Raw genomic sequence first — 12,720 nt, forward strand, 5'->3', positions numbered from 1 at the left:
TAGGTTTTCACTAAATGCGAACTCGCTATTCATGTTCAGTGTTTATTTATTCTTGGCACACTCCGGCCTCCATACTTACTTTAACAAGTCATATTCAAAAGAAAACTCGTAACTCGTGTTTCCGGAGCTTTTTCCCAACGCAATAATTCATTTTCTCCCACAAGTGAAAAACAAAACGTGAATCGCCTTCAACGTTTCCTTAAGTTATCAGCAGCCCACCCCGCCCACTTTTAAACTTCGCATTCCTCTAGGCCAATCAGAGTCGAGAAGGCGAAGTGCAAGAGAAAGTTGATTGGTTCATTTAAAAATAACATAAGCGCAACCACGCCATTTAAATGTTTTAAAAGTCGTGTGTTCCTCTTGTTGATCGGAAGTGTGGAATAGGAGAAAGGCGGATAAACTATTCGCTTGGTCCACTGTATTTGTCGTTTTTTCAGGTGAGTAGTGAAATAAATGACACGTCTGAATGATGTAGACAGAGTTTGTGTTTTTTATTTTGCTCTACTTTAAACGGTTAACGGTGTAGTCACGTGAAACTGCAACATTTAGCTAACATACGTAGATGTGAATATGGTTTCCAGCTCTGTAAATATCATACAAATTGTCCATAGTGACAGATATAGTAGTAAAGTTGTGTTTAAGATGAGCTACGAATTTTTTGTATTTAAAAACTAACGTTAACTTTAAGTCACGAGCACTAATCCATCAGCTAATAAGCTAAAATACAATGTTTAACAACAGGTTATTTATGTCTTGTTAAGCATATTTTAGTTTTTACCGTTGTGTGATTGTAAGAATGAAGAATACACCAAGAAACAAGCCTTTCAATGTATTGATGAATGAGAATAATACGTAGTTTTATTGTATTTTATCTAAATGTGTGTACATCTGTGTTTTGTATTTTTGCTGTGTTTTTTATGTTATGAATAAATAAATGAATAGAACTCTGTTTACCTGAATGGCAGGTAACATTAAAAAAAAGGATCATGGGATCAAGTGAGAGTAAGATGACTGCATCTGCAGCCATAAAACCAGAGCCAGCCTTCAAAAAGACTCACATCAGTCACCTCATCGATCCTCGCTCCCCCTCAGCTGGCATAGAACGAACACCTATTCAGGTGGGTTACCTGGTGGATCCATTCATATATTAAAACCCCCCCCCCCACAAAGTCTGAAAAAAAACGTACAGTCTGAACTCCAGAAAATGTGCAGTCATTTTTTTTATATATCAATGAAGGCATGAACATTTTTACTTTGATCTTGAGGCCCTCTGATCCAAACTCTCTTCTGTACTCACATTTCAAAGACTTTGAAAAGCTTCTTGTTTGATCAGTGTGATATGTCCAAACTATAGAAGGTGTGAGGGGAACAAATGAGACTTTTCACATGCGCTTATACTCCATCTTTTCCCAGATGGTGTGGATGAGTCTAGAAAGACTTCAAAAAAACATTTTGAAGTTTTCTCCAGTAAAGTATCAGAAAACAGATCCAACATATCATTGCTTGTCGTTGATCCTTTGTATAATAAACACAAAGCTGGTGCAGTTTAGCTGCTAAACTTGCATGTCACAACATCAGGAAAAAATTACCCTCTGATGGGGAATAGGAGGGAGGCACTGATAATTATTAATCCTGCTTTATTCTCTACACTACTTTTGTAAACTGTGGGGCAATCAAACAAAATAATTGAATATCTTTGCAAGGTTGGGCAGCTTGTGTCCAAAATGTCTGCTGAGATGAAAAGCGAGTACCCTGTGGTGTTTGGTGATCCACGTTCACCTACCATTGGCATTACCCGCACCCCTGTGAGAGAAGTCATGAGAGGTAAGTAATATATAAACGTAATAACTTTCAGCTTGACTTTTCTCACTTTATTTAAAAAAAAAAAAAAATCTAAAAAAATGACTTCCTTTCATTCATCTTTCCAGCAACAGTCGGGTCCTTTGCTCGTCGCCTGGGTATGATTTTCCACAGTGAGGTTGAAGGGAAACTCCCCGAAGGCTATCAGAAAGGCTTCAGTGGCGCATCAAAGAAAGAGGAGGACTTGATAAGTGAAGAGCTGGCATCGACGGAGCCCCTCCTGAGCCCACAGCTGTCCAGCAACCTTAATGAGCATGCTAACTTACTGGTGCCACCTGTACAGCCCCCTCTCCAGAGCGTAGAGAAATTGAGTCCTTTTGTGCTTCCCGAAGAGCCTCAGGTGGAGGTGGAGATAGAAACTGAAGCAGATATTAGCCTGGAGGAGGCTGAGGAAGCAAGAGAGTCTCCTCTTCACAAGAGACTGAGCATGAGCCTGATAACCTGCCACGAGGGCGCTCCCTCCCCCCGAGCCTTTGCAGAGGTCCATCGTGAAAATATTTCATCCCCAGAACCTGGCACAGAGGTGGAGCCACTTGGGGATGGTGTGGATCATGCTTACGCCCTTCCTTCTGCTACCATTGAAGCAGACTCTCCTGTTGAACCTGCCCCCTCCAACACTGATGCTGATGATTCCCTTGCACAGCCAGAGAAGGAAGAAACTAAAGAGCTCGGTAAAGAAGCTAATTTGCTTCCATCCAGTCCACCATGTGTTCGTGGTCCTGAGCAGCCACAGGCTTGCACCGGCATCCGCTGCCCCACCTTTGACTCAAAGAGCCCCAGCCAGACTGTTTTCAAACCGCAGTGGCTGGGAAATGGCTTTCGTCCGTCTGGGCTCAGAGCAAGAGGAGTGCAGGGGCTCGGTGGAAAAGGAGGCTCCTCTCCTCTCGCCGTCCGTGTGGCCGTTAAGAACGTAGCCAACGAAAACAAAGGACAGTCTGGAAAACTGAAGCAGAAAGGTGTGTAGGAAGTTTTGATTGTTTATGGTGAGACTGTATTGCTTTTCCTTTTTTAAACTTTCTTTTTCTTCAGGTACTGAAGGCCGCTCCCCGCTGCAGATCCTCAAGAAGACCAACTCGCCCAGAGACCAGCGCGCTCAGGTATTTGTAGCTGTAATTTACCCACATATATCAGCTCATGAAAGCAACATCTGTGTTTTTACTTGTCCAAAAACACAGGAAATTCACGTTTTGATTTCTTCCCAGATGAAGCTGAAGACGTCCACTCCCGACAAGCAGAGGGCTGGACAGATGGACCGCCGAGTGCTGGCTGTGTGTCTGGATAAGGAGAACCGATGAGGCACTGCACGCACTGTTTTTAAAAATGTGCTTTTATGTGTATAGCTTCCACAAACTATTTGTTGTCCTGTATATATTTAACTGCTTGTTGTTGTGTAAATAAAATTTGCAAACCTACTAGAGCTTTAAATTTGACTGATTAACTCTTATCTGTTATTTGGGGAATTTTCTTGTTCGTTTTTGTGCGCATTTAATCTTCGTCAACACCTTTCAGAAATAACACTTGAAATTTAATATTTCTTCAGTTTACAAAGATTGCATAGCTCACATGTCATTGAACTGACAAAGCGTCCTTGGGCAATGGTGAACACTTCGTTGCCCTCGCCTATCAGAGTGCGAGTGTAAAGTGTCTTTTCTATACCCAAGGCATGCTTTGAGTGAAGAAAAAGCACTATGTAGCTACCAGTTCATTCAGCAGGTTACCTTGATGTCTGCTGAGTTGCTGTCATGTGATTGGCTGTTTGACATTTGCACTAACGAGCACTATAGCAGGTGTACCTAATAAAATCTTAGGAAAAACAGACATTTTAGCATTAATTAGATGTAGCTTTTTTTTTTAAGTTTACATTTATTCATTTTAATTTTTTTGTCACAAGGAAACAAGAACAGAAGAGAGAAGGGTGTGGAAAGAGTAACAGACAATAAATAAACAGCACAGTAGTAAACAGTCTTTCTATACTCTAAATGTTTGACTTGCAGACAGATCATGTGGCCAACGCTTTTCTATGAGTGCCAGCCGATGATCTGTTCTTGGAGGAGCAGCTCCTATTTATGGTCTTTTTACATGCAATATTCAAAAGGGAGGAATATCGTCATATTGAATTGTGCCACTAGGTATCAGTCCCAAAAGCGTCACTCTGGGATCCTTGAAAATATCACAACCAAATATGTCCTCTAAAGCAGCGATCTCCAACCTTTTTTGCGCCATGGACCGGTTTATGCCCGACAATATTTTCACGGACCGGCCTTTAAGGTGTCGCGGATAAATACAACAAAATAAAACTAGTACCGGTACCGAAAAAAAGATTTATTCATAACACATGTGAAAAGACCCAGGAAAACCGATAAAAATGATAACAAAATAACGCTGGAAACCATACATTTCACACATGAGCCTCAACTCTCGCGGCCCGGTACCGGGTATTATAACTTGATAGAGAACTTGTGTTTTGGAGATATTCACATGATTCACATGTACATGAGTATGGGCGGAGTTAAATCTGGATGATAAGATTATCTGTGAGTAATGCCATTATATGGTTCTCCTTAGCTATTAGTTCCTATGAGTCAAGGCCTCTGAATATTCCAAAAAGGGGTGAGCTGAGGCAACAACCCTGCGTCTGTCTGACAGGTGATCTTTATTCTAGCATTTTTACCTGAGGCTATATCATCCTCATTTTTTATGATTAATTTTAATTGATAATATGGGAATAAAAGAGGTTGGTCAAGGTGAAGGTTTTACAGTGTGGATGGGAGTGAGGCTGATTGAAGCAGTTTGCACTCTCACCTCACAGTAAGAGGGTCCCTGGTTTGAGCTCCAACTGGTGCATCTCTATGTGGGGGTTGCTTGCTCTTCCTGCGTCTGTGTTTGCTTCCTCTGGGTTCTCCTGGCTTCCTCCCACAGTCCAAAGACATATATGTTAGGTTAGTTGGTGTTTTTAAATTAGCTGGACGCAATATGTGAGATAGATAAAGTCCCGCTTGAATAAATGCAACTATCAATAATTATATTACTGTATTTTTTAGCTTTTTATATCCTGTCTACCTGCAGAAGGAACTGAACTTGTATCTTAAACTGGTTTTTGTTGTGTGTGTGTGTGTGTGTGTGTGTGTGTGTGTGTGCATGGTTCCTGATTAATCAATAATAAAACTAAACAGGTTTGACAGAGATTCATGTTGAGGGAATTCAGGACAAGAGCAGATTTTTAAAGATCTGCTCATTTATAAAACCAATCAGGTTTTGTTTAGCATGCAGCTGTGTGTAAAAAGCCTGCAAGGCTTCACATCTGAGCTTGTTAAATGCACAAAAGAGCCTGTTTATCCTTAAGAGAAACTACATTCTTATGCTTTTGTCTAGACAACTCAAGTCACGCTACAAATAAATGCTCACATTTTCTCTACAGTAAAATCAAAGAAAACAGAAGCGTGGATGACATTTCACATGCTTCACTCGTATCTAAAAGGATTTGAATGCCAGAAATAAACATTTAGACTTGTGTAATGCAGATGTTTATTAGATAGTGCTGCTTCACTTTGTACAGTGTGTATCCACTCTGGAAAAAAGCCCGTTTAAATTAGAGTTAGATTGTTTTTTTCATTTTTATATACACAACCTGTCCTTCAAGTTTAAAGGTTTGCATGCAGAGGAAAAGTAAGCACTTATATACACATTCAGATGTACTACTCATCAGCACAGCAGCCATTACCATCCATGTACCACTCATACAAAGAGTCCTGTCCTGAGACAAATGGGTCATCTTTTTATGTAAGTGCTTAGCGAAGCATGAAAATCATTTTATTATCCCATCTGTCAGTTCAGCAGTTTACCCAAAGCACTTTTCAGGTCTAGCTACCGAGGGGTTAGGCCGAGCGATGAGACCTGAAATCCTGGTAAATATTGTCCATCGATCACATACAAAAACACACGCTAATGCAGACATCTGCAAGCTAGAACTCCATTTTAACTAAAGTTAAGAAAATGAACAGGAAGTAAATGTAAGCATCTAGAGAATCTACCAAAACTAACAACAAACAACAGTCTGAAACAATAAAGCTCATATTATTTATATGATTTAACTTATGCTATGATAGAAATCACAGCATGTTAGTAAGTTACCCAACACAACATATGCTTCGGCTGGACGTATTCAATTCTATCTCATCCTGTGTGCTACCGTTTCCATTTGGCAACTGTTCTCAAATTGCTGTAATTAATGTGCATCCATGTGAACCACAGTACAATTAACTACTGATGGGAATGACATTTGCTCAGACCCCCGAACCCAGAATTCCCCCATAACGTGAGAAGAAAGTTTGGAGCGCAACGTGATGGAGAGGAGAGAAAATCTTCACATTACAACCCCGCTCCACCGTTAGATAGGACTTGGCACAATTTGACATACCCTCTTCTCACCCCATGTAACTCCTCATCCCCTCCCACAGACCTCAATTTCTTTATATTTTCTTCACTTCACTAAGTGCTCTCTTTGCAATGAACAGCCTCAGTTCCAGATCTTGAGGAAGCTGTCCCAGGATCCCGTGCAGCACGCCATGCCATCCGTGGATACTCCGATGCAGCTCACTCTGTTGTCGTGACCAGCCAGCACACCTGAACGGCAGCAAGCAGGGAAATAAATGAGACAAAGGGTCAAACATTTTGAAATAAACTTCCAATTCAGATTTATCTCCCTTTTTTTTTCTTTTAGTTCACTTATGTGCAAAACTAAACTTTACAAGGAAATGTAACTAAAAGAATATTTAGTGTGCTTGTGTGCTTGTAAAACTAATAATAGACAGGAAATGTAGTTTTAGTCTTTCTTGTTTGGTCAGATTTGTCCAGCAGCATTAAGAGGAGTTGGTGCAAATATTTATTGTCCCTGGGGTGTATATGGGACTGTGTGTCAGGTGTTTGTGTTGCATTATATTACTGTATTGAAACCACAATCACAGAAAGAAGAGAGCAAACTCACTCTGGAAACTAAGTGAAAGGAATATAGCAGAAAAAAGATGGAGAAAAAAAGTAGAATAACTCGGTTTCTCACCGACTCTCTCGGCTTTGAGCGAGTCCCAGATGTTGACGTTGAAGTCGTCGTAGCCAGCGAGTATCAGGCGTCCAGACAGGGAGGGGGCCAGAGAGGTCACCCCGCACATGATGCTGCTGTCCTGGTAGGTGATGAGCTCCTGGTCAGCTCGCATGTCGTACATCTTGCAGGTGGCGTCATCTGATCCTGTTATCACTGCATTACCGTTGGGGAAGAACTGGAGGAAATAGAAGTGGTTAGAAAGCGTGCCTCCTTGGACAGGACGTGCTGAGAGCTTTGCACACAATGGAAAAGGAAATCTTTTTTTTTCTCCTTTGTTCTCACCCCAATGGCATTGATGTCACTCTCGTGACCTCCAAAGGTCTGTCTGCAGGTGCCCTCCCTGATGTCCCACAGCTTAGCTGTGAAGTCACAAGCCCCTGAGATGAAAAACTTGAAGTCTGGGGACACGCCGAGGGACATGCAGTCTCCCTGGTGTCCGGCAAACACAGTCTTCTGGGTCCCCGTCTCAATGTCCCATAGTACGCTAGAAAGGCACGTTTAATTCAATTTAAAGTGCAAAAGAATCAATCCCAGTTTTCTTTTGTTCAGTAAATCGAACTATATTCTTACCAAGTGCAGTCGCCTGAGCTGGTGATGATCTCAGTGTCACTGAGGAAACGACAGCAGGACAGGTAACCTGTACAACCACAGAAATACCACATGGGGCACCGCAGGACTCATCACAAAGGAGCGTTTAATTTCTGTTTCTTGTCATCTTCCTACCTGTGTGCGCTGCCAGCTCTCTCATGACCTTGACATTCCCATCCTTGCCTTTCAGGTTGTAGATGGAGCACATGTTGTCCAGACCGCCACACGCCACAAGGTTTCCAGAAGGTGCGTAGGCACAGGTCATCACCCACGATGACTTGAGGGGGATGGCATTCACCTAGGTGTACACAGAGGACAGGAGAGTTTGTTTTCAGCCTCTGAATTTACTGTCGTGTATTTAGTTGTCTCACGATGGAAATTTAGATCCTGTAACTTTTAAAGGTATGTGCTTAAGTCTTAATGTTTGAGCGAGAGATGCTTAAGGCACAGTGAGAAGTACATTGTGTATTTTGGTGTGTTTGAGAGTGAATGCACCCTGCAAGGTTTGCAACCACGTTTACTTTGGGTTTAGGTATAGCTGGAAACAAAAATTCCTATTACCGGAATTGTAATAGACCTGCCCTTTGGCCTCTCCTACCTTGTTGGTCGTGATGGTGTCCCACACTATGAGTTTTCCATCCTGCGAGGCACTGACACACAGCCTGGGGGAGAAATGTGGATTAAAATCAGCAAAAAAAACCCAAAACATGTGAAGCAGAGGCTGTAACATTAAGAATATGCGTCCCCCTATCAATTTACTCAGTTTAAAGCAAATCTAATTTACCATCTCCCTTCTGCATATCTGGACTTTGCTCACTCTCCTCACAATTATTTAGAAAATTATTAGAAAACTATCAGGTCTTCACAAAAAAGCAGGTGTTCTTTCAATTTGTGCAGCATGTTGGGTAATTACTTTGAATCAGTGGACCAGTGCATTGCATAGATCTTGGCAAGATGACCCCTTAGTGTTTTCCTGGTCTTCATCTGGACACGCCCCACCACTGTGATTCCAGCTACTGCCTCCTGCAGTGTGGTATCCTGCACCGCCTTGCGAGCTGCCTGCAGAGCACACACGTACACAGACACACACACACAAAGTGCCGTCAGGAATAATATGTGAACACACGTCAGACAGAACAGTATGTGTATTATGCTGGATCTACCACAGATGATATATTGTGGCCAACTTACGGTAATCTGGTCTTTGAGACTATCTGCCTCCTTTCGAAGTTGCTCCATTTCACCCATGGCGATCAATCAATAGTGGGCTGTAGAGAAGATGTCAGAAGAGGCCGTAGTCCTGGGAATAAGAAGGAGAGTTCCGGTGAAGCAGCATAAACAAAACTCAGTCACCAAGAAATCATAAAATCTTTGCCAAGTCACCCGCGCTATCACTCCATTCCAGAATTGTACCTGCATTTACCTGTTAACCTCCCTACTGCAGGTCTCCAGGTAAGTGCTGCTTTGCAAGTCAAACCACCCCCATCTGCTTTGCAAACTTTTTCTAACTTCGCAGGAACATACAGAGAAACCCACAAGACACACCTACACTCAGACACGCACGCTCAGGCAGACCGTATGAATATTCACCCGGTTAAAGTTTGCTCTTCAGACGATGTGAGAGCAAAGATCCTCACCCTCAATGTACACACAAACCAGTATGTCCTGTAATGATGCGTATCAGCTCTCACTCGCTGCCTCTCAGCTTCACGGCAAATTCACAACACTTGTAGAGGAATTTGCGCCATTTAACACTCCAGCTGAGCTCTCATCTGCTGCTGATGGCTATTAAATTTGCTAATGTGATGATTAAATGAGCAATGTTTAGCGGTAAAACCAATCGCCTAATGGTCAGACTCATAAAGTGTGACAAATATCATCAACGCACAACTGAAGAGGCAGCCAGAAAGTCAGAAAGTGGCACAGAGAAGTTCAGATGGAAAAGCACGGCGTTGATTTCTCGGGTGAAGCACCACAATATAAGCAAACTTTAAAAAGAAAACACACCCTTTTCAGTTTCTTGTACCAATATTAAAAGTTACTTCTTTTTCTTTCTAAAGCAATCAGTTTTCATGATGCCATTTCCTTTATCTTACCTTAAAAAGTGACAGGAGGGAATACTTGCGCTGATTTTACCGTTTGCGTCCGTCAATCTCTCGCTTTCTCTTCCCTCTACTATTTGAATGAGTGTCCCTGTCAAAACACATGACCAAGTGGATTTGCCTCTAATTTGTTTGAAGTGAAAAGGAGAGGAAGGGAAAGGAGGGAGTGACTCTGTAAAAGAAAGAGATTTGATTTAATTGTTTGCCACTGGGCTTTATGTGTAAAGCTAAAGTAAATGGATGATGGCCTGATGCGGCGCTCCAAAAACACACACCAGCCACAGCAGCTACACTTTGGGTGTAGCTTTCTTAAACTGCTTACTGATACGTCGACCCTGAAGTTTCTGAACCAAGGGGGATTTTAAAGCCTTTGCTCCAGATGTGGAAATTGCTCCAGTAATGAGCGTTTTAATGACACTTGAGTGTTTTAGTCGTGCTATTACCCTTTTGCCATTGTGTTCCTGGGACCCTGCCATTGTTCCGTGTGATTAAATGACTGCTAGGGTGGTGGGATGGTGGAGTGCATTAACACAAACAGAGGGAGAAGTGGAGGCAGAGGGAGGCAGGGGGTTGAAATAAGGGGGGGGGGGGTAAGAGGTGAGGCAGGAGAGTGAGTTTTAAATCCTACTGGCTGAGATTTTAAGGGATGCCTTTTGAATCAAATCTGCTCTCATCCGATTACTGACTGCTCTTTGCATCTGGATAAGAGATGGAGAAAGGGATGGGGCGGCAGATAGGGGCATGAGAATGAGGTAGGGGGCAGATGGAGGAGGTGGGCAGAGGGAGAGCTGGTGAAAGGTGGGGCAGGGCCCATGAGTAGGGCCTGTGATTCGACTTTGAATCAGATAGCTCCTCAAACAGTTTCCCTCTTATATTCTTGAAGGGGATGTTAAGAAGTTATTAAATGGCAGCGAATTATTAGTTTATATGAAATAACATTTATGTCACTATTAAGATGTTTTTCATTGGCTTTAATTAAACCGTAACACTCAGTTCGCGTCACAGTGAAAATGTCAGCCTGACTTCAGCCAAAGCACCTCTCCCTTCTCCACCAACAGTGTATATGACTTCTTTTAAAAGGCACACTGTAATTTTTTTCATGTTGCATAAATGCCATCGACCACTTCTTCAACTCTTAAAACTTCAAACAGCCGATGCTTTGATTCTTAAGTTTACACGGAAAATAATAACTGGAATAACTTTACGCAGCTCTGTCATGCAGATTATGTCCGATTGCATTAAGAGTCAGACCACAGAAGGAGTTTGTTTTTTATTCAGATTATCAGAGCATACAATTAAATCACTATTGTATGCTGATCCCGTGCAAATCCCTCATCTGCATGTGCTGTAAGCAAAAGATGAAACGCAGCTAAAGGCATCGGGTGTGCATCAGTATAAATGTGACATCTCCATACTCGATATTTAATCAGACTGTTTTAATAATCAGCAGGTTTCCAGCTTGAGAAGGACTCTTACAATTCTTTTCTGAAGTGTAGGAATCACAACACTCAAAACAACCACATTTAAAAACGTCAGAAATATGGACACATTTTTAAAAGCCGGAAATGTGTTCAGGTCAGTTTTGTATGACCCTTGATGCCCATGAAGCATGACACAGCAGCATATCCACAAAACTGAAAACTGAAAACATCAATGTCTGCTGAAAGGAACACATGACCATCCACTTACCAATCGGAGACTGCTATCGAGGTGTTCTGGTGGATCTTCAATCCCTCTTCCTGCGGCGGCCTCCCTCAGGTTGCTGTCATAAGTTCAGCCTGTCTGTTCCTACTCTTTCCTCCACTCATTCGCTTTTGGTATCGCGGACAGTGCGGTATTCCTCACTTGCCTCACTGCTCCTATGAGGAACAAATGAGGATTGGAGGGATGAAGGGAGATCAGCAATGAGGGGATAAACCCTGGGATGGAAGAGTAAGGGGGAGGGGGGGGGTGATGGTGAAATAGACAGAAAGGGAGAAGAAACAGTGGGTGAAACCAAACAAGGTGCAGAGCATGTCTGTAGGGTCACAAGACATGAGCCGGGGTGAATCCAAGTCAAAAGACTAAGACATGGAAATCGTGGAGGGGAGGGAGAAGAGGATAAATAGAGGACCTGGGAACATGGCTTTTTATGGTGCTGAGATAGTTTTCAAAAGATCTATGACTGACAGGAGGGTTTGTGTTTTGTAAACCTGAGGTGAAGCTAATATTAGAAAGTGTATGGGCAGAGGGGGAGATTGGCAGTGTAGGGATCAGACTGGCTACAATGATATAGCAAGAATAACTGCAGCAGGGGAATGGATGATTCTTACACACAAGCAGATCAACAACCATGGGCATTTCCTGACAGTGTGTAGAGTGTGCGCCATTATAGCTGTCTCCTATGTTCTTTGTCATCTAAAGGTAGAGATAAAGAGCCACAATATCCCTTCGGTTAGCTCGAGTTCTGCCCACACATCTAAATTTAGAGGTTTCTGTTGTCACTCGTCTGTTGATGTGCCACTCCACAGCGTTTGCACATTATCTAACAGAGTAAATCACCTGTGTTAGTTACGAAACAACGCAGCTTGCACTCATGATCATGACATTGCATTGTTAGGCAGAGAGCCGGATCCATGAGAACAGATTGCGTTTGACCCAAAAGGCCTGGGAGAAAGTCACCGAATCAGGTGCTGAATCCCAACTGCATTATTAAAGGGAGCTCCCATTCCTTTCTCCCACTGAGGTTTTCACATGGATCAGGAGAGTCACTTTATTGAGAGTTACTTTCTGTAGCTGAAGCATGTTCATGAAACATTTATGGCAGAGCTATTGTACTGCAGTGTTTGTAACTTCTCCTTGAAATTTGTGTCAAATACCCAGTGTCCTCTGAACTAGAAGAACACATTCAAATCCTAAACTAGTCCTAAAACAAATTTGCTTAGGGGTGTTTACAAGTACACAGTGACAATATGCAAAACATCCCAGTCTAAGACCTTGTTTAATACTCTTTCTCTAAAACACACTTCACTTAGTTGCAAAGAATAATTAGAAAATATAACATAAAATCCTGCCAATGAAGAAATTAAATCC

General features: G+C 42.3%; 2 protein-coding genes across 5 annotated transcripts; one reads left to right on the forward strand and one right to left on the reverse strand.

The window, feature by feature from the left end:
* The first annotated feature begins 324 nt into the window (after positions 1-324).
* On the forward strand, positions 325-3,272 carry cdca3 (cell division cycle associated 3). The gene is made up of 6 exons (XM_085178086.1): positions 325-437; positions 966-1,118; positions 1,704-1,824; positions 1,929-2,816; positions 2,890-2,957; positions 3,063-3,272. The coding sequence occupies exons 2-6, from the start codon at positions 987-989 to the stop codon at positions 3,153-3,155; spliced, it is 1,302 nt and encodes a 433-aa protein (XP_085034212.1). The 5' UTR covers positions 325-437; positions 966-986; the 3' UTR covers positions 3,156-3,272.
* Positions 3,273-4,975: 1,703 nt separating this feature from the next.
* On the reverse strand, positions 4,976-11,541 carry gnb3a (guanine nucleotide binding protein (G protein), beta polypeptide 3a). Of its 4 annotated transcripts, XM_085178087.1 has the most exons (10): positions 11,338-11,541; positions 9,643-9,820; positions 8,738-8,846; positions 8,460-8,605; positions 8,145-8,208; positions 7,682-7,844; positions 7,529-7,595; positions 7,241-7,442; positions 6,917-7,133; positions 4,976-6,483 (listed from the first exon to the last, which is right to left on the reverse strand). In XM_085178087.1, the coding sequence occupies exons 3-10, from the start codon at positions 8,792-8,794 to the stop codon at positions 6,377-6,379; spliced, it is 1,023 nt and encodes a 340-aa protein (XP_085034213.1). In that variant the 5' UTR covers positions 8,795-8,846; positions 9,643-9,820; positions 11,338-11,541; the 3' UTR covers positions 4,976-6,376. The 4 variants fall into 4 exon arrangements, with proteins under 4 accessions (XP_085034213.1, XP_085034214.1, XP_085034215.1 ...); XM_085178088.1 differs by lacking the exon at positions 9,643-9,820; XM_085178089.1 differs by lacking the exons at positions 9,643-9,820; positions 11,338-11,541 and adding an exon at positions 8,970-9,622.
* Positions 11,542-12,720: the final 1,179 nt, after the last annotated feature.

The sequence above is a fragment of the Neolamprologus multifasciatus genome, chromosome 11, assembly GCF_963576455.1.
Source record: "Neolamprologus multifasciatus chromosome 11, fNeoMul1.2, whole genome shotgun sequence".
NCBI lineage: Eukaryota > Metazoa > Chordata > Actinopteri > Cichliformes > Cichlidae > Neolamprologus > Neolamprologus multifasciatus.

What these genes read in the sequence shown, in the direction of transcription:
- cdca3 (XM_085178086.1), top strand. Translation starts at nt 987, where the DNA reads ATGGGATCAAGTGAGAGTAAGATGACTGCATCTGCAGCCATAAAACCA. An exon ending in TAGAACGAACACCTATTCAG is followed by an intron (nt 1,119 to 1,703) that starts GTGGGTTACCTG and finishes TATCTTTGCAAG; the next exon opens with GTTGGGCAGCTTGTGTCCAA. An exon ending in TGTGAGAGAAGTCATGAGAG is followed by an intron (nt 1,825 to 1,928) that starts GTAAGTAATATA and finishes TCATCTTTCCAG; the next exon opens with CAACAGTCGGGTCCTTTGCT.
- gnb3a (XM_085178088.1), bottom strand. Translation starts at nt 8,794, where the DNA reads ATGGGTGAAATGGAGCAACTTCGAAAGGAGGCAGATAGTCTCAAAGAC. An exon ending in GTGACATCAATGCCATTGGG is followed by an intron (nt 7,134 to 7,240) that starts GTGAGAACAAAG and finishes TATTTCCTCCAG; the next exon opens with TTCTTCCCCAACGGTAATGC. An exon ending in GCTCAAAGCCGAGAGAGTCG is followed by an intron (nt 6,484 to 6,916) that starts GTGAGAAACCGA and finishes GCTGCCGTTCAG; the next exon opens with GTGTGCTGGCTGGTCACGAC.